The sequence below is a fragment of the Branchiostoma belcheri genome, unplaced genomic scaffold (genome assembly GCF_001625305.1).
Source record: "Branchiostoma belcheri isolate BF01 breed outbred unplaced genomic scaffold, Haploidv18h27 scaffold116, whole genome shotgun sequence".
NCBI classification, from domain to species: Eukaryota; Metazoa; Chordata; class Leptocardii; order Amphioxiformes; family Branchiostomatidae; genus Branchiostoma; species Branchiostoma belcheri.
Window position 1 is genome coordinate 51597 of NW_017802558.1, and position 25539 is coordinate 77135.

At 38.6% G+C, this 25539-nt stretch overlaps 1 protein-coding gene across 3 annotated transcripts; it reads left to right on the forward strand.

The window, feature by feature from the left end:
- Window positions 1-16782: 16782 nt before the first annotated feature.
- Window positions 16783-22376, forward strand: LOC109462424. Of its 3 annotated transcripts, XM_019758976.1 has the most exons (10): window positions 16783-16863; window positions 17228-17351; window positions 17510-17604; window positions 17935-18024; window positions 18282-18344; window positions 19200-19409; window positions 20324-20589; window positions 20977-21125; window positions 21543-21747; window positions 22139-22376. In XM_019758976.1, the coding sequence occupies exons 1-9, from the start codon at window positions 16786-16788 to the stop codon at window positions 21743-21745; spliced, it is 1278 nt and encodes a 425-aa protein (XP_019614535.1). In that variant the 5' UTR covers window positions 16783-16785; the 3' UTR covers window positions 21746-21747; window positions 22139-22376. The 3 variants fall into 3 exon arrangements, with proteins under 3 accessions (XP_019614535.1, XP_019614534.1, XP_019614536.1); XM_019758975.1 differs by lacking the exon at window positions 22139-22376 and having other exon boundaries at window positions 21543-21926; XM_019758977.1 differs by lacking the exons at window positions 18282-18344; window positions 22139-22376 and having other exon boundaries at window positions 21543-21926.
- Window positions 22377-25539: the final 3163 nt, after the last annotated feature.

Here is a 25539-nt window from a genome sequence, read left to right on the forward strand (position 1 = left end):
AAAAACATGAACAGTCACGTCCTTAAAATCTCTTGGGTATCAACAGAATCTTGTGACTTGAAAAAAGTAGTTGATCCTCAGACAACAACTTGAAACTCTTATTGGCATTGAGAAAAGAAAGAAGGAATTAGAATATGAAGATTTATTTTCATATCAGCAGTTGTTTATCGCATTGCTTAAAATGCTGTACGTCTGAGGAAAGTGTGTTTGTCTGGAACTAGAGCTGTGTACCGGTACACAGTACTAGTACTGGTTCTGTACCAGAAAAATTGATTATGTACAGCTATTCAGAACATGTTAATTTTGTTGAACTGTTCAGGTCTGGACCTGTACCTAACATTTGTTAAGGTACACAGCTCTATCTAGAACCTACGATTTCTGCAGCCCTTTGGCAGTGCCCCTGCCTGTTTTCCCACTGTAGGCTGCTTCACTTGGCCGGTCTCCCATTTGGCTGTGCTTCAGTCGCCAGTTGGGCTGCGCTGACCACTGTGACGCAGTCTGCAGCTGAGGAACCTGTCCTAAAATTACTGCCTCAGCACCTGTTCATTCCCAGATCAGCCTGTCTCTCACATGTAAGTTCTTCTTCTTCATGACTGGTAATGGACTTTTTTTTTATATTCCAACATGTAATCACAAAACGTAGTGACAGCACACTCAATTTTTTTCAACTTATATTAATGCCACAAACATAGAGGACATTACAATATACATTTGTACTCATTTTCACCTGAGCAAAGTGAGGAAAGTTGTGTAACGTGCCTTTCCCAAGGGCACAAGATCGGTGGACCTTTCGGTCGAGCACTCTGCCCTTATGCCACACGACCCCTTGTCATACCTCCATCCATTTCATCTTTGCTCTTCTGAATTTTGCATGCTGTACTTTTAGATATTGGTAACTACGTAAAAATTCACTCTTACAATTACATGTAGAAGTATATGTAAATAAATGTATCTTTGTAATATTGTATAGATTGAAAGTTGCAAAGAAAGGCTATTAGTAAAGACATCATCATCAAAGACACAATTTTAAAATACTCAACTTGATAGTGTTGAAAATGGTCTTGGCTTTTTTTAACCCTTTTGCAGCGGTCTTTACTATGTTGTAAAAAAGTAAAATACACTGGTTGTTTTCTGTGATATTATTAATATGTGATTGTTGTTGCAGTAGTTTTTCTTTTATGCAGTTCTTTTCCTTCCTAATAAGTTATCAGTAAAGTATAATAACTTCCTACTGAGCTCCCAGTAAATTATAATAAGTTGCAGTTGATTTTCGGTGGAACTTTATGTTTCCCTGAAGGCATTCCCACTATGATTGAATAAGCTACTTATGGTCTGCCCAACAGACACAAAATTGGCCAAAAGAAATGCCATGATAAGAAAACCTGGATGATAACAGATAGAAGATGGAGTGTGTGTGTCTGTTACTGTAGCAGTATTGAGATACGCCCGATAGTCCTGTCAGACACTTAGGAGCCACAGAATGAGACACATGTACAGTTACACCTTATACATGTACCATATTGCAGCGTAGGCCTAGGAAAAAATGTTGTGTTTCCTGTTTCAGTCCTGAAAAAATTAGGGTCAGTACGTAGGGATTATCTTTGTTTCTTTTTTCTTTTTTACAACCTTTCTTTCTAATTTTCAAAAGAATTTCATACGAAGATCCTTTAAAAGGACAGCCCATGTCCCAAAGGAAATATTAAGAACTTGTTGTAAACAAGTGTGCTTTCTTTTGTAGTTTAGAAGAATATTCAGAATTTTGTTTTTTGAAAAAGCAACATAAGAACTGAGTTCAGGTGTGAGCTAACCTAGTGTGCTATTTAATTTTGTGCTCAACATTGAATACAGCTGAGTCATTGCCAACAGATGCACCTAGACTAGTCTATTTTGGGTAGGAAGGTTTACGACCAAGTGATTCTTGTTTACCACAGTCACAACTGTGACTTCATAATTATGCAAATGTACTACTTACCTGGAAGGACTCATAACTTGAGGTTCTTGTAGTTCATCCTGGAAGCAAATTGCTGGAGAAGTGATGTCTCCTGTCCTGGGCTATACTCTCCCATTGTCTCATCTGTAAGGATATCATGTACAAGGTTAAGAGAGTCAAGTTTACTACCTTAGTTCTTCAATTTCCCCCCTTTGCTGACACAACTACCATGTACATGTATAGAAAACAATTACATTTTTTTGATTTACATGTATAACAACATTAACAACAAAAATCTTTGGCAAAATAATAAAGATGCCTGCATCTTAAAATTGAAGAAATCACAAATTTTTTAACAAGAATATATTGACACATGATCGTAAATTTTTTTGTAAATATACAAAAGAACAAGTTAAATCTTGTCTACTTTCTTTATCTTGCTTATAGGGACTTCTCAATTTACTGCAACTTGTTACAAAGGGAAGTAAGGGGCCATAATTGTTGGTTTTAGGCGTCGACTTCCTTCAGTAAATCAAGTCGAGGTTGCAGCCTCTCCCTGTCAGAACCAAGACCAATTTTGGTACACGATAAAACTGATATCTCTTCGTATCATCTCCGGTAGTAGGAGGCACGGTTCACTGCAGTGCCTGAGGTTACTACAGGATGATACCCATAGATAATAAGTAATTGCACTCTCAAGTATGGGCTATACTTCACTCCTGATATCACCACACCTACAGCTTCAAGGCATTATTGGCTATTTATCTTTTTGTAGTGACACTAATCATGGAAATATGAATGATAAACTCTTATTTTGCAATTACGTTCTATGTATACTCATATCTTCCCATGAGAATTAAATAATGAAGAATAACGAATCATAAAACCAGAGAATATTCAGCTACTTGATCTGATATAATGAAGTGCCTCCGCACACGTTTCAAAAAGGCTGTCATGCGGATCTTTTCGCTGTAAAAAAATCATCAGTGATTTGTATGGATGATTGAGACTTAAAAATAATGAAGAATAAGGAATCATAAAATCAGAGAATATTCAGCTACTACTACTAGTACTTGATCTGATATAATGAAGTGCCTCCGAGGGCTGTCATGCGGATCTTTTCGCTGTTAAAAAAAATCGTCAGTGATTTGTATGGATGATTGAGACTTGTGTTGTTAAGTTTATTGTTTGTTTGTTTGTTTTTATTTATTTAACCAGGGGGATACATATCGCCCGTGGGGCGCTTTTCAATGAGCCCTGGGCCTGGGGAAGACCCCAAACAAAAACATCAAACTCAAACTAATACAAATAATCAACAAAAGTAACTTATAAAGTTACAAAAGTTACTAAATAATACAAAAGCAAGGTAACTTAAGTAGCATACATTGCGCATGAAATCATAATACCAAAATAAGTGAAACAAAAGTGAAGCCTGACCATCATATAACATAGAACCAAGGTAGGACAAAAAGAAATCAAGATTAAAATCAGGCTTGGAATTTGCATATCAATGATTGCTCAGTACATAAGATTGCTTGAAGGCTGAAGAGTGTGCGAGTGGCTCCCATCAATGGTATTTAATGTATTCTGACAGAGCTGGGGGGCAAGATAAACGAGGCAGAGCCTATGGCAGCAACAGGGGACAATATTATCAGCCGATACATTCCTTTAAACTGCTGAATACAAACTGCATGTCACGTACAATTGGAGGAAATAATGTGCAGGGGAGCCAATTTTTACCTCACCGTGAAACCGTTGGGAACAGCAATATAAGACTACGGCAGTCGGGGATGCGGGGGTAAACGGAAGACGATACAAAAACGGTTTGATTTCTCCTCAGAGATCGCACAAAAAAGGATCAACGTACAGAATATACTGTCGCATGATTTCCACTAGCAACATCTATGGCTGAACTAATCGCGGTACGCAATTACAGTTTAATCTGCGACACAGGCAGCAGTAATAGGCTTCTGATTTATTGCCTGTAGTCTTGAAATAGCACACTTTGCATCCAGGCATAATTCTTTTGGGAAATTAGGAATTAAGACTACTTAGCAGGTAAGTCTTAAGGGGTGGCATCTGCGGAGAGAAAATCAGATTTCGGATGAGATGGAGGTGGCTGATGACCACAAAGTGGATTAGAGGGTGGATTATTAAAGAGGGACAAGGTCATGTATTATGTGTGGCAAGTGTGTACATATCAATTATTATATAGCTCATGCTTATGAACCTAGCCTCTGTAGCAGGCTTATAGAACTGGGGGTTTGGTGGTATTTTTGGCTGATTTCTGATCAGCCCAGTTTAAAAAAAATGAGGGTAATTCAATCAGGCCGGCTATGTTGTCTATATGCAATCAGAAAATAGCACATAAAAGCTCCCAAAGATCCTGAAGACCCCCCAAACCCCCCAGTTTTTGGCATATGCTATGGAGGCTAAATTAATAAATCTGCATTTCTCCTGCAGTCTCTTAGTGTCACTGACGAAAGCTAGTGAATACTAGAAACGTCTGACCATTTCCAAAATCATATCCAGTTGCTTGAGTGTTTTTTGGCATATCATATCTAAGTTATTACCTGGATGTCTAACCTTCACTGACATAAATGGGTATATAACTTATATGGTTTGTTGTTGGCATTAACCTTGGCTTTATTGACACATGCACATGAAAGGCTATTATTAGACCTTATTACCACTGTCAAGAGTATGATTTTACCTCCAGGATTTGTTTAGTTGGTGAATAGTGTACATGTATTTATTAATTACCCAATCGATCAATCCAGGATATAGAATTTAAAAGAAAACAAACTCACATGTACAGCTTATCTACTTTTTATTTTGTTATTTGTGTTTAAATGAAAAATATCAAGGTATTCAAATTTCTACATAGAATGCATGTATTTAAGATACCTGTAAGTTACATTTGCACATGATGATTTTATATGGCCAGGCCGAACTGTTGTGTTCATGATGCAATAAAATCATTGATTTGATCAGTGTCATAATCAGTCAACCAACCACAGGATACAAAATTCAACATCTTACAGTAGTTCACAGATTGTCCTCTGATCTAAAATCTGTCATATCCTAACAAATGATAATATCATCATTACTGCAGTTGGTCTAGAAAAGATCATAGCCAAAGACAGCATGATCATGGTTACTGTAATTCACTTTACATGTAATGTTATGTACACAGAAGCAAAATTTCACGGTCTGAGAAAAATGGACATGTTCACGGAACTATATATTCAAGGTGGCCACAGGTGCACAAAAAAGGAAGTCTAGGAATTATTTGTTAACTGTAATGATAAGTTCACGATACAGAAGTGACAGTGAAAACAGTGAACATAAAAGTACAGTGAAGAAAGCAGGAATTACAGTATTCAATTAGATACTATAATCCACTTGTGTGAAGTAATGAAATCAGACATTCTGTGGAGAGACATGTCGAAATGTCCCATCCAGGGCCCCCAAGCTACCACAAAGATAGACCAGATTGCTCGGCATTTAGGTATTATGGTAATTAGGACCGAGCATCTTCCTTGGTCCTCCCCTGGGAAAACAATACATCCAGGTCAGGGCTCGAAATAAGTTTTTTCTGCATACCTGCACTGGTGGAGGTAACGTTGAAAATTACAATGTACCTGCACTGGACAAGTTTTACCAGTGCCACTCAAAATTTAGGAAGAATCATGTATCTGTATCTGTATCAGTATAGGCAGTATATTCGTTCGGCGTAACACACCAGCTAAAACTGTTAGAAACCTTTGCTATAAACCAAATTCAACATAGATTAATACGAGTTAGGTGCAAGTAGACATCAGAAATACCTAATGTGAAGTAAACTGTTCTCCACCTCAAGAAAATTGACTAACCAGAAATACATTCTACCTGCACAGTCCCAATTGTACCTGCACTAAGGTGCATATAATGATACATGTATATACCCAGTACATGGTCCAGTGCAGGTAGATATAAGAAATACCTGCACAGTCCCAATTTTACCTGCACTATTATTATAAAGGTGCATATGCACCCAGTATTTTGAGCCCTGCAGGCATACATGTATTTTTACCTGTGTGAGGACCATTGTCAGGAAAACATTACCTAGAATGTATGTCATCTTTGTAACACATGCACAGTATTGATGAATTATTTATGATTTTGAGTTTAGTTTCTAGGAAGTGCTTAGTGTAATTTTTTCTTAGAGCCGCAACGTAAATAACCTGAGATATGACTATTACTATACATAACTGGGGAAACAAATGAGGCCAGATGAAGCTTTGCAGGCATGACTAAGCTTTTTACAGTCACTTTTTACTGTAAATTTGCAGATGTTTGCATCAAAATCATCATCTCTTCCTCTTTCACAATTATCATTTTGCAGAAAAATGTTCCAATGTCATTAATATGATACAGATGTACATGTACATAATCAAAATATCACCCCAACTTGCTGCCAGAATTATCAGTAGAATGGTAGAGAGTCTTAATTTACCAATGTACAGTATTTCGTTTAGATCCAGTTGCTGTTACCTGATGACAATAGCCACTAACTACCACTGTCAAAGCACAAGTTACCGTTAAATACTTTCATGTATCCACAGCCACTTGCTATGTAACAGATGATAGCAACAGTGGCCACTAACTGAAACCTTCAAACAAAATAATATGAAATACAGTAAATTTGTTATTTTTTGCATGGACCTAATTTTGAGGTAGGATGGTGGAAGGGATGTTTTTATTTGTAGAACGTGTTCTAACCTAAGTAACTTTGCAGTTGGGAAAATTCTGTACAGTACATAATGTAATAATGAATTTTATAATAATCAATGAAAATGACATTCGTGATGTTGTGATTTTGTAGTTTTACCCTGAAAACTGGAAAATAAAACCACTGCAACAATTTCAAGATTTACAGTACAACCTTTTTTGTGACCTGCAAAGATTTGGTGAATCTACAGTAACAGTCAAATCCACTTGCTCCTCAGGGGCCAACCAAGCTCGCTCCCCAGAAGTAGCCAGGAAGTGGCAATTTTTCCAGGAATTTCCTTTCAATGCTTACAGTAGAACCCGAGCACCCATTTGGTGAATACAGCTGATGCCTGTGTTAGTCTGTGACGCGATTTTCCTCACCCAAAACCAGCCCTCACCTCAATCAATCAGTTTTCTGCAACCTCCTTGTTTCAAAGACATGCTGAAATCACGTTTTCGTTTCTTCTTCAAGTTCTTGTGTTGATACAAGAAAGCTGTATCAGCAATGAAGTTCTCAAACTACAGCAAAAAACAAGTGCCGGGGTGGGATAGGTCAGGACTGATTCTAAACTTAAGTGCCTATTTTAAGGATGAACTACGTCTACTGTCTGTCTCGTTTGCACATGTAGAGAGCGGAGAGACAGTTGCAGAACTGGGAGCGTCTGAAGAAATCGGAGCATCAGAAGGAGCATCGGACGCTGAAGACGAAAGTCGCACTGCAGCGGGAGCTCATACAGGCGCGCGACAAACTTCACGAGGAAAACCGGATAAAACTGCGTCTCAAGCAACAGCAGGTAAGTAATTATAAGAGGATAGGTGGTAGGAACTGTTCTAAAACTTCTGATTTTTGATAAGAAAACTATATTTCTGCATTGTGTAGGAAATTAAGTAACTTTTTACATTGTTCAAATGATGTCTGTCATGATTTTTTTTGTAGGTTTTTGGGTCAAGTTGTAGGAGTAGAAATGGTAAGGAAAGGTGGTAGGGACTGTTCTGAAAACTACTGATATATTATACATGTACTAAAAATATATATTTCTGCATGTGTAACTTTTTACATTATTGTTTAAAAGATGTCAATATTTTTTGTACGTTTTTGGGTTAAGTTGTAGGTTTTTTGTTCTAGAGGAGAAACTGTAAGGAAGAAAGGTAGTAGGGTCTGTTCTGAATTTACTTCTGATGTACAATAAATGCTAAATGATATATCTCTGCATGTGTAGCAAATGTAACTTTTTACATTGTTCAAATTTTTGTACATTTTTGGGTCAAGTTGTAGGTTTTTCTGTTCTAGAGGAGGAACAAAGTTGGTTTTCATGTTGAAGTTTCATTTCCTTGTGTCTGAGTCTGGGGAAACTTGGTTAGGAAGTGCAGGATTGTGTTACTTTGAAATATGCAGGAAGTGTGACCAGGTATCAGTCAAGTTGTAGGCTAACTACTATTCCATTTGCAGCTGATACATATCATATTTAATAATAGATATCAGGTTTAAAAAGTTTGACACTGAAGATTGGGATTGGACTGGGAAAAATTTTTGTCCGTCGTGAGAGGCAAATATGACGGAAAGACGACGCTGGCTAGAATACTCAGTCTGGTTTAGATTATAGTATTTATAAGTTATCCAAATTCTCGATTGATATGTCTAAAATTGATGATAATGGTACGTGTATATAACGTTATAGATTTATCAATTTAGTGACATTTATTTCCCTAACCCCAAGAAATCTGGTCCTTCCCCGTTTTTCTTGGACCAGACATAACTTCTGTCTTTTCTTCACACTGATTTCAAATGGTGCTGCCATTGTACCTTTTCTATATTTAATATCTTTTACACCCTTCTGTTTATCAAACACTTTATCCTCTAATAACCGAGTACTGTATTTACTCCAATACTTGCAGAGATGTAAAGTAACCAAAATACCAGATTTGCAATATCTCAACAATGATTAATTTTTTGATTTTTTATTTATTGTCTGAAATTATTTTACTGAAACAGTTTGAAAGTTAAATGGTTATTGGAGTACATACATTATTTTAGATACTATCCTACAGTTGAAGAAACAATGTTATGAATTGGAAAAAAATAGTTGACGGTTAAAGGAATGCTACAAAACTAGTCTAAGACCAATCTTGAATTACTCTAAAACCCAAAATGACAAGCAGTCGTATGCCTTATGTAGTTAGTATAGGACCAGGAAAAAAATATTATATATGCAATATTTGCAGAAAAAAATTTAAGTATACAGTGCTACATTGTCATTGATGTAGGCCTTGGCTGTAGCTAAGCTTTTGGACTGTGAATATAATTTATTGCACAGTTCATTGCTTACTACATGCCTTATCACTGGCTTGTACAATGATTAATGAGGTATTTGTGTTATGACAATAATTTATTTCAACCCTGGTCACAAATGTTTTGTTGATATAAAATTTATCAAAGTGTGTGAAAAACATGGAAGAATAACATAAATCTCTCTAGCATTGAAGACTAGAAAGCTAGGTTAGTAGTAATATTAATGGTAGTCACAATTGTGTGTTTGTTTGTCTATTACTGGTGATACTTGCTTCAGTGCAACTTTTCTTTAGGTTGATACATGAGTGTAATTATTTCTAGTGAAACATTATCCTTTCTAATTATGTTTATTGTCTACATTTTTTTCTTGCGATCCCGAAGTGTAGCCATTCTCCCATCCTCCCTAGCCAGTCCACTTAATCTATTTTTTTCTTCATGAAATACTTAAGACTAATATTATGAACTAAATCTGAAAGTGAACGACACCTGTCATTTAGAGTTTAAGTCTTGATTCCGGTAGAATGCACAGACAAAGCCTAGAAGTAGTAGAACCAAACAGTAACAGAACTATAGGTACATCTGCTTCCTACCTACATCTAAAAAAACTTCCTTGAAAGTTGAATGTCTGCAGAAATGGTTTCCATCATTTCACAGGAAGTCTTTTTCAATTCCAAGTTATCAACCACAAATTAAAGAAGATAACACTCATGACTGTACACAATCACTCTTCCTGTCCCTAAAGTGCACGTACAGTATATCTACCTGCCCCTGTCGTTTTACTAAATTCTAAGGAGAAGAAAGAAAATGATAGAACAGAGTGTGAGTTTGAACATTACTCCTGAGTTTTGACACCAAACAGCCAACAAATGACCCTTCCTGTGCATAGCTGTAGTTATAGCTGCATGCCCCTTTTTACTGGATTCTTAGAAGGAGAAGAAGAAAATTACAGAATAAAATGCGAGTTTGAACATTACTAACTCCTGAGTTTTGACACCAAACAGCCAACAAATGACCCTTCCAGTGACAATCTTCCTGTCCTTAAAGTGGACGTACATCTGCATGCCCCTGTCTTTTTACTGGATTCTTAGAAGGAGAAGAAAAAAAATGATAGAACAGGAGAACAGAACAGGAGTTCGAACATTACTCTTGAGTTTTGACACCAAACAGCCAACAAATGACCCTTCCTGTGCATAGCTGTAGCGTATAGCTGCATGCCCCTTTTTACTGGATTCTTAGAAAGAGAAGAAGAAAAAAATTATAGAAAACCGGTAGAACGCGAGTTTGAACATTACTCCTGAGTTTTGACACCAAACAGCCAACAAATGGCCCTTCCTGTGAACCTGTTGCCAGTGTCAGCCTCCCTCTTTGTTGGCTCAACATCTCGCAAGGAAATGTTCCACATTTGCAAGTCATCGAACAAGCCTCAAGCTTGTTTACACAAGGAAGTGTCTACGGCGTGAGTAATACTAGTGTCACTGCGGAGGATAAATATGACAGGAGGGTGAAGAAAGAACAACCCACATGTTTCTGCCAAATAACATGTTTGCAATTACAAGTCAATGTCCACCGCCCCCCCCCCTGCAAAGTTGACTTTCCTTTAGCGAATACTCAACGAATAGTCACAAGATCAGTCTACCCTAAGATCACAACAACATGAAAAGTCATCAAGAGGTCTCAACCCAAACCAAAAGGACAGGACAAGGTGAGACAAAGACACTACTTGTACTTCTGATTTGTTCTCTTTGCCTTAAAATGAGCCCAATCTTTTATATATATCTAAAATCATGCATACATGAATTTAAAAGATCTAACACTTTGCAACAACATTGGGTAACTTTGCTACCTTTTGTAACAGTTACTTTGTACTCTTTATACTTTATAAATCATAGCTTAATCTAAAGAAAAAATCAAACCAAGTTTTTAGATGAAAAAAGTGACAAGCTATGATGTACTAGTACTGCAGGAAAATCTGCTATTGCTATACTTTTAATCTGTTATATATGTTGAGTTTCGTAATGCAAAGATAAGCTCTGAATAGTGTAAATTGAAAAGCAAGCATCAAATAGTCAATATTGGATTCAAAGAAAATGCTGAATTTGCTACAGCCCTTAAGCAATGATCGCAGAGATACATAATAAAATAGCTCCAAAATAGTGAAAGATTCAAAAGATCCAAAATTCTATATCCTTACGTGGCAACAATACTGAACCACATACTAGTATACATTGTAGTACTGCTCCAAAGCAAAAATCTGAATAAATGTGCACAATATTTTACGAATAGATAAGATACAACCTGAAGTTTGAAGAAGATATATAGATTTACGAGTTCGTGTTTTATTAGCTATGCATATCATGTGCTTCAGATGCATCGAGGCATCATAAATACATGATATCGGACATGATGTATCGCAATCAAACAGGTTGTATGTCATGAAATATCAATAAAAAAGATCCCGTTGTCACGGTTCAACTCCAATGTCAAACTGTTGGAACGTTTCCAAGCAGTTCTTGCGGATCAATGGGACAGTATCTGCTATGATGTCACCTCCAATATTCCACTGTTGGGCCAGCAGTTTTCTCTGGGAAGTATTACATTCTGACAACAGGGCTCGAAATTCATTTTTAGGAATAGGTGCACTGGTGCACCCAACATGAAAAATTGGGTGCACAAAAAATTTTTTGGGTGCACCATATATAATGAAATAAGAAGAATGTCAGCAATACTAATTATTCATTTCTAAAGAAAAATACTTAGTGTCTAGTACTAAATGATAATTTTTCTGACACTTAGATGTTAAGAATATGCTGTAACTACTACAGTTAACATCTTTATATACATTAAACCTAAGAAAATATTTGGGTGCACTGGTGCACCCACAGAAACAAACTGGGTGCACAGCTCCAAATTTGGGTGCACTAAGGTGCACATACACCCAGTATTTCCAGCCCTGATCACATTTCGACAATCAATGGAATGGACAGCGGAACTGTGAGAAGAGATATATGACCACCGAAAAGAGGAAATCCTTTTCATGGGCCTCTTGTTTACCGCGAAATGAAAAGAAGAAGGTCGTGGAGGGGTCAAGGACAACGGGCAACCAGGTGTTTACGTGCAATTAGCTCGAGGTCAATAAGATACTTAGATAGTATCCCCTACTGATTTAGCTTGGAGATGTCCTGTTGTTTTTGGTTCATGTAAGTGGTGTTGGATGGAGGCACTTTTAAGCGAATGTGATGTTTTGTGGCAGATGCTGATACAGCTGAATTGGTTGTCAAACTAAATTAAAGTTCCAATAAGATACTAGTACTTAGATAGTATCCCCTACTGATTTACCTTGGAGATGTCCTGTTGTTTTTGTAGTTGTGTAAATGGTGTTGGATGGGGGCAGTTTTAAGCGAATGTGCTGTTTTGTGGCCAATGCTGATACAGCTGAATTGGTTGTCAAACAAAATGAAAGTGCCACAGTTTTTTTGTCAGGACTCAGGATCATATCAAGTTAGACTTATTTTGTAATTATGTGGTCTAATTGAAGACAGAATAATTGGTGACGTCCTATAATCAATTAAGAAAAAAGTTTTGCAGGTACATGTACTAGTAAGATAGTAGTGTGCCTAATTTGTATAGTTATCACATTGATTCAAAATTGAAATGGTTGGATTTTTTTGCGAAATAGGATATTTATAATATCTATATTCTTCATATTATGAAAAATAACTTTCATGCACGAAATTGTACAAATGAAAACAACAACCACCTGTGTACATCTTCCACTACCAAAATAGAAACAAACAACCCATACTGGTGAAAACATAACCTTCTTGAAGGACACTTTAGAATACAAAGTTCAAGGACAAGGATTTCAGTAGTTGACATATTTAGGTAATAATTAAATAGGTTCATGTAAACAACCACTTAGGAGAGACCTCTACTGGCCATGCAAGGCATTGCAGTTTGTCTTTCAATCATGTCGGAACTGTTCAACTGTGACATTTAATTTTCATTCCTGGAAAGGAATCAAAGTTTCTTGGTTACAGGTACTAGGTTAGTCTTACAAGTGCCTTTCCTCTGCAATTTTTATACTGGATTGTTAACTGTTTATAATATACCTTCATGCTTAGAAAATTCATCAGAATACATACGTTGTATATCTAAGATGGTAAATTAATTTTGGTTTTGTTCACTTTCTGTTTTATTTCATAGTAAGGCCACAGCAAGTAAATTTTATGGATGACATCCTCTGGACAAAACAAGAAGGCAGCAAAAAAAAAAAGGTGCCTAGATTTGAAATACACTAAGAAACGACAAATGCTTGGATGAGAGAACAACCGACAAGTTTTGTATTCATCATGAAAACCGGTGGAAGAGCAGTTGTCGTCCTGCCCCGTTTCTTTCCTTTCATCACATCTTCTATAATCTTGCGATTTGCGGCACTGTCATGACTCTTTGGTCATAGTTACAGGAAGCAGAATTTCTCGTTTTTCCGGCCCAAATCAATGCGCATGTAGACGTCATCCATAAAAATTACTTGGCATTGCCTACGGTAAAAATACACCATGACTGACATGTTTGTTTTCTCCCCCACCACTTGCATCAGTCCCACCTAGTGAAGTACCCTAGCACTGCAGGTTTTCTATCCTGGAAGACTGGTTCCAAGTGGTGGGTAGATGGCACTGAGATCTAGCACCATTTGAAATCAGTGCTTTCAGGACTAGCCCTTGCTGCTTCTGTGCAGGCTGGTATGTCAGAAATATGTGCCATGCTTCCGTGTATATACATACATGTATATCATAAAGAGCCATATATACAGGGTAGTTTGTGAGAGATTACTCGTGCAAATGATTTTTTTTGAAGAAAGAAACAATATATATTTTCCATTCTTGTTTAACATTACATGTATCTATTTCTTTTTCAGGAAATTATGGTTGAAAGTGATATCACATTAGCTAGACAGAGTATGACTGTTTTGATTGTAGAAAACTGTTTCGAAATGAAGCGTCATTTTCCCAAATTTAAAACTAACCGTACATTTGCCTTGACAACTTTCCTCATCTTCTTTATTTTGTGCACTGTTGATTGCTCTGTCAAGTTAAGATTTTTCCTGCACTTTTCTGTTTATTTCATGGGAAACTTTCTCTCTGATTCTCTAGCTTGGTGTCTTTTGACTTTATCCCTTCAAATGTGTAGTAGAAAACGGTACAAAATAAATGCATCCAAATCAAACATTCACTGACTAATGATTGGGAATACAAGACTTATCTAAATCAAAAAGTTGAGACACTCATTTTGAGATATACAAATGATGTTGAAATGTGTACTGATGCATTGTATCTTGATACCATTATTTTTGATTTATAAAGCCCACAAAAGTGTGCCTGGTGCAATAAGAAGCTTCTATTTTTCAAGTTGTTGGCAATTTCTAAATATGCAGTTTTCATTATCGCATTTTCCAATCCAACAACAATCCTACATACATTACTAGCACATCAGTAGAATGTACTGCACTTGCGTGATACCCATAATGTATTTTGCATAGCACTTTGGCAGAATGTCTCATATAAGGTTGTATTCACGCATATAAGGTTAACATCCTGTCTATAGTTTCCAAATGTTATTTCGGAAAAAAAATGTCTGCAACAGGCAAAATTCTGATGCAACGTTGACAAAAAATCCAACAAAAACCGGGAAAAATGGAGGTTTTACGCAGGCGCAGTACGTTCTGCCGAAGTGCTTAACTTACTAGTCATTAGCGACAAATGAGTATTCCGGCCTCTCTACTCTAGATCTCTTACCTCCTGGGAATTCTGTGCACGGAAGCTGATTTCAGTTGGTGCTAGATGGAAGTCGGCGTTCTAGCACCATATGAAATCAGTTATCGGTGCTCAGGCAAGCATCTGTGTCAGCCTTCTTCCAACCTTTGCCTTCTAGATGTAAAAAAAACCTCCCAATCTTGCAAATTCATCTGAACGGCACTTGCTGGGTCAGGGTTTGGAATGAAAAGTATGCAGGCCTGTTTTTCTGTCTACTTTCCCAACATTTCAGTGCAAAAGTCTGTATTGTAAATAGCTTCTTTTGATAGATTTCTTGGGTAAAAACTATTTGCAAGCTGTGCAATCATAGTTAAGTGTTGTATTAGAGTATTTAATGGCCATGTGAAACTATGTTGAATGTGACAAATTATTTGATCTTACTATCTGTCTGTTTAACTGAGTGTAAACTGAGTGTAAACCAAATATCCGATTGCATTTTACTGCAGATGATACCTGTACCCGTAATGTAAGCTCTTTCAGGAAACAATTTAGGTGTTCAACCTGCCAAATGACATATTTTTTTGCACATTGCACATTTTTTGTTCACCTGCAAAGATAGATTTCCACCGACTGGTAGATCATTGGACAAAAAAATATCCTTGCTTTTGACAGAGAAATGGACTGACAGTTTCAAACTCATGACCTTCACATGACACAGAAAATATGCGATCGTTAATTTTAAAGAAATTTTACAAAAATTCCAGAAGACTGTGTATTACTTGCATGTTACATATCAGCGGTGTTAGACCTGTACCCATCACACTTGTACTTCTTAGCATGTGGCACAGGGATGCTTAGCAGTGCAAGTGTGACAGGTATGGCGTTCCCTTCTCTACTGGACCTTCCTTACAAACCAGGTGCCAACAAGGTAAGGGTAGTGGTAGGGATGTGCATTTTGTACATCCAGAGAGGATCTGAAAATGCTGATTTAAATACATTTTGAGAAATTTTACAGGTATATTGTCAAGGAAAATTTAGGACAAGATGCATGCATGCCATCTTGTTAAAAGTGTACTAATGACTTGTTTGCTTCTAATCTTAGCCAATTTTAGCAATGTACTGTATGTGGAAAATATACTTTGCTAACATGCATGAGGGGGGGAGGTCAAATTCGGTGCCCATTTCATACAGTAGAATTCATTCTACTCATACAATGAAAGTTGAGTGAGTTACATTTGTACGTTTGTCCCAAGCTTCACACTTTTTTTCAGAGCCTAAGCTCATTATTAACGTATCCATTTCAGAATTTTTGAGAATTAGATAAAGGATGCTCTCCAGTTATCTGTCCTATGATGGTAACATTAATATTGATATGGAATTCATCTTTTAGGCTTGGGCTGTCTTAACAATTTTTTCCCTTTTCTCTTCTCCCACAGTTGAAAGAGGCCAAGCGGTTGGAAAAACTGAGTGAACAACAGAGGATTGCAGAAACAGCCAAGCAGTCCATTGGTCAGTTTTTAATTCTCACAATTCTACAGTGTTGAAATGTTTTTGTTGACTGCAGTCTTACTTACTTACCTTAAACATACTGTTGCACAGTAATTACATTATATATGTCTTAAGGCCACACCAATTTAATTTCTTGGTTAACGGATTTTTCTTGAAAAATAATAGAGCGGGCGGGCGAAAAAAAAAATAAAAACAGGCCTAGGCATCGTATTATGGCTCAAAATGGTACGTTAGGAGCCATGAAGTCAACACACCAGGCTGGTTCAAAATTTAAACAAAGAATTTTGAACTTTTAATGATACAATTGCATTGAAAGATGGAATAACTGTAACAACGAGGGTGAAAAGGACTGTTTTCAACTGTTCAGGGCAAAATATGAGCATTTTGCAGATGATTCTGGATTTTTATTTTTATTTGTAAATCAGAAAAAAATGAAGCGGCGAATCCGTTAACCAAGAAATTAAATTGGTGTGGCCTAAAGCTCAGTTTGAAAAAAAAGTCACACCCGTTTTATCTAAAAAATCCACTGATGTTGTTTATGTTCCTCAGAGATGGATAAAGCTATAGCTAGGGAGAGAAGACAACAGGAGAAGGAGCTACAACATGTTCTGCCAGAGGCGGTGCAAGTAGTGAGTTGATATTTACATTCTTACACTGACTATTTGTTTTAACATGAAGTCTGGAAAGGTACTACATCTTGGCAGAAATTCCATATGTATTTGTAGTAAGAAGCAAGTAAAGTATTATCATTATAGTAGAGTACATAAATCTGCATTTCTAACTACAACAAAGCCAAACAAATAAGTGCGTTGACCCTGTCCTTGGTGCTGAACATCATTCACACAACCATTGATCATGAAGTGCAGTTCTGTCCTTGGTGCTGAACAATTTCTATTCATACAACAGACAGATAGTTAAGGATAATCCTCTATATTTTATCATGTATAGCTACAAAACATAAATCTGTTCAAATTCATGTCTTTGTTTTCTTAGGAAGAGGACCAGGCTGCCGGCAGGACTGTTTCCTTCACAGGCCGCCCCCCTCCCGCCCCCAGGCCTCCCGACAAGGGGAAGGAACCCTATACCGGGGACAACCCTGCCTTCAAAACTAACGAAAGTAAGTTTATTCTTTTTATTTTATTTTATTTTATTGGTTCAGCTGTACAAAAGACAACCAGGGTTGCCCAACTACTAGTACATGTAGTGACGAGATTTTTTTCAAAGAGCTAACCCTAAAGACAAGAGATAACAACACATTCTGCTGACTTTCTGCAGGGATATCAGGCGCCAACCTTCTGTGGTCAATTCTTCGGGAGGAGTCGTACCAGAAACTCTTCGAACAAGACGCACGCATCGACAGAGAACTTGTGGTGAGCGCAGTTTTTCAACTGTGTTAAGCTTCAACAAAACTAGAGTGGAACTCGTTGCCACCAAGCACAGTTGGGGCATCATCACAAGAAGCTTTAAACAACTCCCACAATTAAATGTGCAAAGATTGGGTGTAATAGTTCGTTTGGTGTAATATGCTTGCCAACCTGGTGTGTTACGCTGAAGAAGGCCTGTTATACTGGCTATACCGATACAGATGCAGAACTAAGTAAGAGACACGCTTTATTTCCCCCAGATTGAGTTAGGAGCATTTTTGCTGTCCTTTCCACAAAGTTATGAAATTAAATCTGAGAACCACATTATTCTTGCAGAATGCCTACAAGGCCTTTACGAGGGAGAGACTGAAGAAACACAGGAAGCCTGGACGGCTGGCCAAACGGAGCTATCCCGCACAGGATGATGTCAGTATATTTTCTTTAGTTATATACACTCATACGACATTCACAATGATGAAGTTAAGAAAAAAACCTTAAGACTAGAAATACTGAAATATGAGAAATGCTTCGGTGGCAAGTTTTACACATGCAAAATGCTCTGCAAATTACACGATGAAAATGTTGGAGAAGTAATGTAGTTTTAAGTTTCTATGTCAAGTATGTATATTTTAGTGTAACATTGATAATGTACTTTTTTGTGCAACAATTTAAACCTTTTTCAGTCTTACTGGGAAGAACTGATTCGAGCCCAGTCACTGTTGGTCATGAGAGACAAAAAGGGCAAGGTAGAAGTTATTCCGTAAGGAAGTTGTGAAACAAGGTGGCAAGGAACAACTCTACTGTGCCTTTATATTAGCCTCTGTAGCATGCCAATTAAGAACTGGGGGTTTTGGGCGGTCTTCAGGGTCTTTGGAAGCTTTTATGTGCTATTTTCTGATTGCATATAGACAGCATAGCCGGCCTGTTTTTTGGGGCTAATCAGAAAACAGCCAAAGACCACCAAACCCCCAGTTCTATAAGCCTGCTACGGAGGCTAGCTGTGCCTGTATCTTACTGTTGGGTTCCTCTAGCTGGATATAATGGAGAGAATGGCTGAACCTGAATCTGTTTTGTGATTCTCTAACGTCTTTGTTTCAGGCATATCTTTGTTCAAGGTTCAACAAATCTGCATTAATATGAAATATGTGTTTGCTGCTTTCTGGAACATAATCATCGTATTTCTTAAAAAGCAGATTTTGCTAAATTCAAAACTCCTTAACTTAACACTATAATAACAGATTTGGTGTCTTTTGGTGGTGGTAAGGTTTCTCAAAAGTGTTGTTATTAACATGTTGTAACAACAAACAATACACAATGCAATGAATACAATGTATGTCCAGAAAAGATAGTCTCATCCTGAAGTTGATTGAAAATGAAACAGTCAAACAAATACATGTACTTTATACCTCAACGTTTGCAATTGGTATCCAAGGAAACACATTTCCATAATTCCAAGTAATCACTTATCAGTAATTGTGGGATGACCAAATAGTGATCAGCTGTGATGCTTACTTTATTACCGCTTACCAGTCCCTTGACCAGGAAATGCGGTCATAAGAATGCTTACTTTAAAAGGTCTAATCCATATTTTTAACCCATAGTTTCCAGACATGCACAGACTTCTCTCCAGCACAACCTACAAGGAGGCGAAGAAAAACCACCACAAGAGGAGTCTGATGTTCCGAGCGTCGGAGAGAAACAAGAATCGCGCTGAGATCCTCATGTTCAACAACCCGCCGCCCGATTTTAACGACACGGAAGGTTACGAAGGGCCGCTGAGGTATCATCCTTCTTGGATGGAGGATAGTCAGGTATGGGTTGCTCTCTAATTGCCCACTTTTCTGACAACTCTCTAGTGTCATTGACGAAAGGTAGTGGATGCTCCCTGAAACGTCTGACTTCTTCCAAAGTCAGATCCAGTTGCTTGAGTAACTGTTTTTGGTGTATCTTATTACCTGGATGTGTAACTTTCACCGACATGCTCTCTAATTGGTTTATGATTTGTAAAGCAGGTTTACACTTGTGTGTGTAAAATTTCCTCTACAAATGATGTACTAATACTTGCACCTACATGTTTTTTTTTCCAAAATAAACTTCCTGGTATAAAGAAAACTGCAAGTTTGTGATTTTAATGGAAAGATTGGGTGTAATATCTACTATATGATACGATTTTGAGAGAATGGAAACAATAAAATTTGTATTGATGGATCTAAGCATGCTGTACATGTACATTTATACTGATTATCAGTTCAATTCATCCTTATGGTGACGCTGTGTACTGCCTCCACAAGTTCCTGTCTTGCATGGCCGAGGACAGTGGTTATATTCACCTGATAACTGCAAAATTTGTGTTAAACTTGAATGTGTGTATGATTCTGTGTTCTATGTCTTCACATCTTGTCAATCTCTCCAGGAGGATAACTTGGACGGAAGCTGGCCGGCTCTTCTGTCCCAAGAGTCCGTATGGCGACACCTCGCCCTCGAGAAGGCCGCGGACGCCACCCAACCCAAAGTAGATGTCACCCTGTACAACTGTTGTGCAATTAAGTTAATATCTACCTTTTCATTGTCTACAGGAGGATAACTTGGACGGAAGCTGGCCAGCTCTTCTGTCTCAGGAGTCGGCACCTCGCCCTCGAGAAGCCCCCGGACACCCAACCCAAAGTAGATGTCAACCTGTACAACTGTTGAACAATAAAGTTATCTAATTTTTCACTGTTTACAGGAGGATAACTTGGATGGAAGCTGGCCGGCTCTCCTGTCCCAGGAATCCGTGTGGCGACATCTCGCGCTCGAGAAGGCCGCGGATGGCGCCCAACCCAGCCCCGACATCCCCGAGGAACCGGAGGACGACCAATCAGAGCGCAGCGCTTCGGAGCTGGGGAGGGAGATGGAGGAACAGCTGAGGATTTCTCCCGTCGAAGAACATGATGATGACGAAATCGACATCTTCTTGAAGAAGAGGTCGAGGGTCAAGAGGCCAAAGTACAGGTTAGTCCATTATTAGCGTAGTCCAGTGGTTAGCGATCCTGCCTCTGGACTAAGAGGTTGGGAGTTTGAATCCCAGCTGTTGTCGCTCACCTGACATGCACACCACTGGAAAGGGTCACAGTCCTTAGGTCCACTGTTCATTGCGCTTGTCGAAAAGAGCTAGAGGAATTTCCCTGGTAGAAGGAACCCGTAAATACTGTACGTTGCATCTCTCTTCTCTGTCATGACCATTGGAAGAATACCTCTTCAATGAGCTGAAACAATGAACCTGTAAATACTGTACATAGCACCTGTCTTCTCTGTTACAACCACTGAAAGAGTAGCTCTTCAGTGAGCTAAACTGGTTCAAGAATCTTCACTTTCACTAAATCACCTTCATTTTCACAGGTTCTTGACGGAGGAGGACGCTCGGACGGAAGGAAGGTTCCGCCTCATGTTCCAGGAGAAACGTGACCTGAAGACGGCGCCGGAACGAGTCATGGCGCAACCTCCGACGAGACAGGTGGTGACCGCCAGGAACAGGGGGTCAGACAAAAGTAAGACTAAGAGATGTTTTTGTCTTAAGAGATGTTAAAAACATTTCCAGCTGTACCCTTTGTAAATTGCACTAAATGCAATTCAAAAGACAATGGGATTATTTAATTGAAGAGCGGCTCAAGTTTCTACAGATACTGTGGTTTCAGTTTTTCTTTTTCATTTTAATGATAATTCTGGCATGCTCATTAATACCTGAGCAAAGTGATCTTTGAGGAAAGTTGTGTAAAGTGCCTTTCCCAAGAGCACAAGGTTGGTGATATGGCAGGATTGGATCCCAGGACCTCTTGGTTCTGAGCCGAATGCTCTGCTGCTATGCCACACGACCCCACCCCACCTGTGCTTTTCTTGTTTCAAAGAGTGAAGTTATCACTTTTTCCTTGCATCTACATGATCATCTTTTCTCTTTCCATTCCCAGGTTCTTCTATCCGTTCTGCGACCAAGTCCGCCCCGCCGACCCTGCTCAGTGACCAGGACGCGAGCCGCAGGACGGGCTGGCAGCCGCTGAGTCTGACCGCCGTCGCCGAGTACAAGGAACAGCGGCCAGCCATGGGGCAGGGAGAGTTCAAGTTCGGCATGCAGCCCAGATGGATCGTGGCTGATAGTGTAGCTTCGAAGTGAACCTTCTGCAGGCCTCGAAATTAACAGTGTCCCGATGGCCACTGACCACTAAAATTTAGGCTGGGACATCTGAAAAGTCACTTTGGGATATTTTTGGAACAAAAGAAAAATATAGTCAAAATCAGAATGTCAGCCCTACTTTTGTTGATCAGGCATGCGTCCCGACTTTTGGCTCAGAAAATCCCCACAAATTTCTTGTCTACTTTGAAGTATAGCTTACCTGGGAGTCAGAATGTACATGTAAGCAAATTTGACTTCAAGTTGTTGTCATACATACTTCCTGAAAGAAAGGTTCAGTTCTGACAGTTGAACCTCACTTCGGGACAATTTATTGAAAGTTATTTTCTGGGCAGTGCTGGGACAATAAGAAAAAAAAGTTAATTTTGAGGCCTGCTTCTTCCCTGCTACACCATCAGTGTCTTCCAGAATGGCTATCTGTTGAACAAGTGAACTATCCATGTCTTCTTTGGAGTATAACCTGTCTATAGTGACCACTCAAGGCATGCAGCCCAGATGGATCGTGGCTGATAGTGTAGCTTTGAAGTGAACCAGTCAGTGTTCTCGCCAGGCCTTTTGAACATAGGAGCCCCCTATGCTGTGATTTGGACCCCCTATGCTGTAGTTTGGACCCCCTATGCTGTAACTTGGACCCCCTATGCTGTGATTTGGACCGCTATGCTGTCTTTCAACCAGCATAGGGGTGTTTTTGGGGAAGAACCTTCATAAATCTCGCAAAAAATGAAAATATAACTGTAGAATGAAGCTATAGCAAAGGGAAAACCTTAACATCATAAAATCTGTCTCAGGGGGTTAAAAGTTTCAAAATTTTTCGGCTCAATACGCGACTTGCGCTGCAGAAAGTTGCCCATCTGTACCTGACCCCTATGCTGTGAAAAAATCCTGGTGAGAACACTGTGTCTTCCCTGCTACACCATCAGTGTCTTCCAGAATGGCTCGTGCTGTGGAACCAGTGAACTATCCATGTGTTCTCATGAGTACAGTTTTAACCTGTCTATAGTGACCACTCAAGAGACTTGAAGAAGTGTTCACTTATAGACAGGGACAATGTTTTATAAAAGAATCTATTATTAAATGTATTAGGGACCATTGAAATATGGCCACTAGCACAGATTTGAACTTACTAAAGAAGACTTAAGCCTTGTGCTATAGTATAGATAATGAGAATGGCAGGCCAAAAAAGGACTGTCAAATTTCGCACAATTCTATTCACTGCAAGTTGCGCATAAGGTGGTACCATTGTGTTATGTATAGACATAGACCTTTCTTTATATCTTGTACTATTTTTTATGAGAGATTGGTATACAGAAAAGCATAAATCAAAATAGATATTATTTTTGCACATCTAGAAAAATCACATTAATGGCAATGTGAAAAGAATAAATAACATAAATTTTGCAGAGCAAAAGTGATCCTCAAAGAGGTGTATTTTCACATATTGAATGGTGCTAAATTCATTCTGTATGTTGAGTATGAAATCTAGCAATGTTGCACCCATTTTATATTTGTGTAGAGGGTGATTATATTCCTATGTTTACTTGTGCTTGTACAGAGCACTTTATGTTCAGTTTAAGGCATTCATCAGTTTTTATTAGTTAAGGAATACCGTCATATGTTGTACCAGTAATTCTTAATGTGAAATTGTATATATACAGTAATGATGGACCAAGTATGAACTATCATAATGATAATCAGACTCAAAGTCTATTGTATATGTGTATGTATCACCAACAGTACTGGCCAAGTAGATGTTGGAGAGAAAGATTGTAATGTTTTCCAATGGCTAGGCTTCCCTAAAAAAACAGCTACATGTATCATAAAGAATTACAACATCAATGAATCCAGGTAATAAATGAGATACACAAGAAACCAGTTACTCAAGTAAGTTACTCAAGCATTTTCAAAATCTATCTAGTTGCGTCTGAGTTCAGTAACTGTTTTCTGTATTAAAATCTAGCTTTCACCCGAACGTCTACTTGGAGATGCTTATACTTCAGGTGCCTTGTTATGCAGCAAAATTGGAAGTGTTGATAAATCAGACTTCTGAATGCTACATTCATGCACATTCTTCTCAAGTGAATAAAGACACGTATATTTTCTGTTGATGACATGATGTAAAATCATTTTCTTGGTATTGGTTGTCTTCATTTAAGATAATAAGAAGGGCCATGATAGTAAAAAATTTCAAAGTCAGTCTACCACCAGTCTAGTATATAATATAATCAAATATGTAGATGTCATGGTAACAGTGCATGTATAAAACCTTGAAGGACATGTTGTAACATGTTATCCTTTTACTTTTAGGGACTGTCCAAAAAGTATTGTAGGGGAGGGGAGTATGCCTAATCTTCAGTTGAATTGTAAAACAGTTACCTTGATACCTTGATACCTTGATACCGTCTACAGTCGAGTAAGGCTTCTTCCCGCCTGTCCTAAATGCATTGTAGCAAAAATCAATTAATATATTTTACCTTAGGGCTGCGTAATTTATTTTCAAAGACCTGGAGCAGGTGATGTCTTGAAGCTTTTCACACACACACACACACACCCTCCAATCATTCCTGGTCTACCCCTTTAGTATTATCATAATAAACTCTCCCTTAGCTACAAAGTTTCTTAAGAAAATTCTGGTGAATGAAAAAATCACACCATTACACTAACACCAGCCACCTAACGTTATAATAACTTACTAGTATATGTAAGAACGAACGAAGGCTTGGCCATTCAAATTATGGTCAGCCGCCATATTTTCTTGACCAGCTTCTTGACCACTTCTCTTCTAGTTCTACTCCAAAAGTAGCCGTGGCGACTCTTGACTCGGGCTTACATTGCATTACCCTCAGCAAGAGTCGTGGAAAGATCCATTGGCAGAACTGCACATTTCCCGTTGGCTGCTCGATGCTCCGTTTTTGACCCGGTTTTTTGCTGTCCCGAGCTTCCCTACAATATAACTCCACAATTGGCCGGGTTGCCGATGTTCAGATCAGCCTAAATATTCCACAGCGCGACGGGAAAGTACTAAAATAGCTAGTCGGTACATCCGCGCCGCCATTTTGGATATAGTCGGGAATGTCCGCTACCGCCGTCGGGAACGCTCGGTAGGCTTTCCGGTTATGATCGGAGAGTTTTCGGTCCCGCTTCGGTAATCGTGGCGCTACCGAGCGTTCCCGACGGCGGTAGCGGACATTCCCGACTATATCCAAAATGGCGGCGCGGATGTACCGACTAGCTATTTTAGTACTTTCCCGTCGCGCTGTGGAATATTTAGGCCGATCTGAACATCGGCAACCCGGCCAATTGTGGAGTTATATTGTAGGGAGGCTCGGGACAGCAAAAAACCGGGTCAAAAACGGAGCATCGAGCAGCCAACGGGAAATGTGCAGTTCTGCCAATGGATCTTTCCACGACTCTTGCTGAGGGTAATGCAATGTAAGCCCGAGTCAAGAGTCGCCACGGCTACTCCAAAAGCAGAGTGACAAAATTACACAATAATATGAACCTACCCGGTGGAAAAACAATACATATCTCAACAGTACGTCCTGGTAAAAATATATATCTAAACCATTCAAATGAAGCTGGAAAAGACGTTAAGGTCGCCGGTATTATTATTTTTAAACTGTCTAGACAGAGTTTTTAGTAGCTAGCTGAGGGCGGCGGCCGGCTCGAAGCTTCAGAGAGGAGCCCTTGAGTTTGCTAGCCCGATTTCTGGCGATTAAAACTCCGCTAGCTACGCGAAAACGCAACAGTAAAACGCCAAAAGGACAAGAGATAGAATC